The sequence below is a fragment of the Brassica oleracea genome, chromosome C7, assembly GCF_000695525.1.
Source record: "Brassica oleracea var. oleracea cultivar TO1000 chromosome C7, BOL, whole genome shotgun sequence".
NCBI classification, from domain to species: domain Eukaryota; kingdom Viridiplantae; phylum Streptophyta; class Magnoliopsida; order Brassicales; family Brassicaceae; genus Brassica; species Brassica oleracea.
In genome coordinates, this window is record NC_027754.1 from 7707919 (window position 1) to 7711240 (window position 3322).

The 3322-nt window shown below is 38.7% G+C and overlaps 1 protein-coding gene across 3 annotated transcripts; it reads right to left on the bottom strand.

The window, feature by feature from the left end:
- Positions 1-1391: 1391 nt before the first annotated feature.
- Positions 1392-2523, bottom strand: LOC106302022 (RING-H2 finger protein ATL54). Of its 3 annotated transcripts, none has more exons than XM_013738533.1 (3): positions 2215-2523; positions 1997-2130; positions 1392-1707 (listed from the first exon to the last, which is right to left on the bottom strand). In XM_013738533.1, exons 1-3 carry the CDS (start codon positions 2398-2400, stop codon positions 1419-1421), a joined length of 609 nt encoding a protein of 202 aa, XP_013593987.1. In that variant the 5' UTR covers positions 2401-2523; the 3' UTR covers positions 1392-1418. The 3 variants fall into 3 exon arrangements, with proteins under 3 accessions (XP_013593987.1, XP_013593985.1, XP_013593986.1); XM_013738531.1 differs by having other exon boundaries at positions 2018-2130; positions 2215-2520; XM_013738532.1 differs by having other exon boundaries at positions 1440-1712; positions 2018-2130; positions 2215-2520.
- Positions 2524-3322: the final 799 nt, after the last annotated feature.

Consider the following 3322-nt stretch of genomic DNA (forward strand, 5'->3'; position numbering starts at 1 on the left):
ATTAGGGTTTAGGGATTTCGAAATTGGATCTTAGATCATAGGGATTTGATTTGAGATTCAAAACCTTTAAGGTTCTGATTTTAATTGATCAATGGATCAATCTCGATTTTTAGGGTTTCGGGATCGAACTTATAGAGCTTCGATTTACTCGCATAGGGATTGATCTATTATCCTATGGCTTTCATCTTAGAGATTATATTTTAGGGTTTCATTCTTTACAATCAACCAAATTCGATTCATTATGTTCTTAGAATTCAAAATACCTTTAGTTTAGTTGTTTGTAGAAACTGGACCACCAAGAATGAACCTCTAGCATAGACACGATCGGGACGCGAGCTGGCTGGGACGCGGGCTGCTTCTATCGGATCGCTAGCGGCTCTGATGCGAATGGGAGCTGTTGCTGTCGGATCGCGAGCTGTCCTTGATGTAGGATGGATCTGAGTTCGTCTAGGATCAGGAACACCTTGGGGCTGGAGCTGATCAGGTGGACACGAGCTGGAATGGAGTCGCGAACGGATTAGGGTTCGTCGGTATCGTCGGGTTCGGATTAGGGTTCCAAAGCAAATCGGCGTGCACTTTATCTGTGCGTAAGGGCGCGTCGGTGGTCAGATCGACAAACGGTTTGCACTGACTGATTCGTCTCGGCCAGGGCTTCGATTTGATATCTTGATCGTTTTCTGGGTCCTCACGGTTTGGGAGAACGGCCTCTTCGAAGTTCCGAGGCAGATTTCTTTTCATTTAGGGTTTTAGGGTTTTAGCTATTTGGTTTTAGGCTCAGGGTGTTAGAGGCTATCGTGCTAATAACGTGTTGTAAACTTAAGGATTTAGAACTGTAAGTTTATGTATATTATTAATGAATAAGTGTTCCTTTTATATAGAGGTTACAAGAGAGAGAAATAGAAATACAAATACAATAAAATGAAAGATTACAAATCATAAACATAAACGAATTAGGAAATAGGCAAGTTGTAGCCGCCTCTCTCTCCTCTCTAAGTCTCGCGGCCGCCTCTCTCTCTTTAAGGTTGGACCGTCTCTCTCTCTAAGTATATGGACCGGTTATGGACTGGGCCGGTTATGGACTGGGCCGGTTATGGACATCCACCGATTGATTTATAACGAAGGGGTTTTTTTTTTTATCTATATTGTGTTTCAGTAACCTCATGTAATCCGAAACTTGTTTCTACATGTAGACGTCACAATTTGGTGAACAATATTAAATCTTTGTGTTGTTTTTATCACGTTTATTATATTCTTCCGCATTATCTTCTCGCATATGTTATAATATGATTTATATATGGTGCTGATAGACTATGGATGCATTTCTTCACAACGTTATATAGGTCAAGGATATGCAGCTTATGTTAGAAATTCTAAAGACTAAGATAGCCGTAAACAAGTATGACATCAAATTGTTACAATTAATTCCAAATGTCCATTCGACAATAAGGGCAATACCCGTTGGTATCTAGCCAAGGCAATAAACATATGGAGTGAAACTTATGGGTGCATGGTAGGTGGACCAATGTCTCACCCATCTTCAACTGGTCAAGACATATAGCACACTCTTGTTGTTCCCTTACTCGCCACCCGAACCATTTGACAAGCCTTCCCCGGCTCTTCTTCAACCCAACTAACTCTGTCGGTAAATCCATGAGAGATTTAATTTTCCCTTGCTCCAATTTATTCACTTTGTCTTTGCCATTTTGCCTGAACTTGAAAATTCAAAGTAAAATTCGAGACGAGTAAATGTCAAATTTGGTAATCTTTAAATTGAAACCCTTGCTAAAATGCGCCTAGTCGAGAAAAGTCGGTTAGCGCTAAAAGGATAAAATAATTGTCCGACAAAAGGCAATCTCACAATTATATGCTCATGTGATACCACATGTTAGAAAGATAATAGTGCATCATCATGCGTCATTATCAAGGAATTAAAGCAAAATGCTTCAGCTGATTCGGTGCATTTTAAGGTGAATTAGGACTTGGTTTGCTATCATACACTTGTTTAAACAAACCAAACCTTCTTCGCGGGTTTCTCAGCCGCTCGTCCAATCTATCTTTCGCCTCTTTGGCTGCTCCTACGAGCTTCTCGTCGTTATCAACACCGTAAGATTTGTTCCTAACATTTCTCTCCTATAATTTTATAAATTTTGTAAGTTACAATCTTTCCCAAGAAAATGTTTGAACTTTTTTCTTTTATTTTAGTCGTTTCATTACCGAGAAGGAGACATAGGCTTGGTGACTCTCGTGATTGGTAGTGTAGAGAGAGAAGGATGGTCGGCGAGTCCATACGTGTCCCGTTGCTGCCGCCACAGAAGCCGTGTTGGATAAGTCAATCGGTGGAGCACCGCCGTGAAATCGCCGCCTCCTCGCGCACTCAACTCCTGGAAGCATACCAGCCATAGGTTTTATTCTTGTTGTGTTTTAGCTTGCTTAGAGGAAGGGAGAGAGGGTGAGAGAGAGAGAGAAATGACAGGCAGTTACAAAGGTTTATATCGCTAATAATTGAGAGCAATATGATATAATGATGGAAAAATATAAAGATGGGTTAGTTAGGTATAAACTAAAAGTTAGTTAAAAGTTCAAAAAATTTAATCTAAAAGTTAGTTTTAAATTAGATAACAGTTTCTTATTTAGCATTAGAATTTCCTTTTCCCCTATCTTTTCCATCTTGACTGAAGGCCTTTTGACAAAAAACAAACTTTTACATCTTGACGGTACAGACTTTAGTAAAGATATGAAACATTATATTGTAATTAAAAAAAGAACAAACAGGAGCCCTGGTAGTGTTGTATTAGATAACTAATCACGGGACTATTTTTTACAGAAAAAATCGTATAATAAGACTATGTTAAATCAAATTAGTAAAAAATAAAAAATCATTGGTAAAATATATAGGAAAATGATTAAAGACACGTAAATAATGTGAGAGCAGAAAACAAGAAAGAAAAATGCATTCGCTCTATTTTACTACAGAATGTGTGGTTACGTTTTGGTATAAAACGTTAAACCAGTTTAAGTTTGTGCGAACCGAAATTCACACCGTCGATTATAATAAATAATAATGGAGGAAAACCGAGTGAACCCGTTTTTTCTTGAAGGTCCGAATTCTCTGCGTAATCACTTTAGAACGATAAAAATATACATAATCGTTCAGAGGCGTTTTATTGAATAGTATGAATACAAGATTTCTCCGAGAGGAGTAGAGATATGCTAACTATCGGAACAACAGGACAAGAGGTGGCCAAGATGTCCTAAGCCTTGCCGTGCTAGTCTAACCACCTAAGCCCTAAGTTCTCTAAGCTAGCAGGAGTTCTCTAAGTCT

Coding starts and splice junctions, on each gene's coding strand:
- LOC106302022 (XM_013738533.1), bottom strand. CDS start 2,400: ATGGCTGGTATGCTTCCAGGAGTTGAGTGCGCGAGGAGGCGGCGATTT. Junction 2,131..2,214: donor AAGCCTATGTCTCCTTCTCG/GTAATGAAACGA, acceptor ATAAAATTATAG/GAGAGAAATGTTAGGAACAA. Junction 1,708..1,996: donor TTTGGTTTGTTTAAACAAGT/GTATGATAGCAA, acceptor TTTCAAGTTCAG/GCAAAATGGCAAAGACAAAG.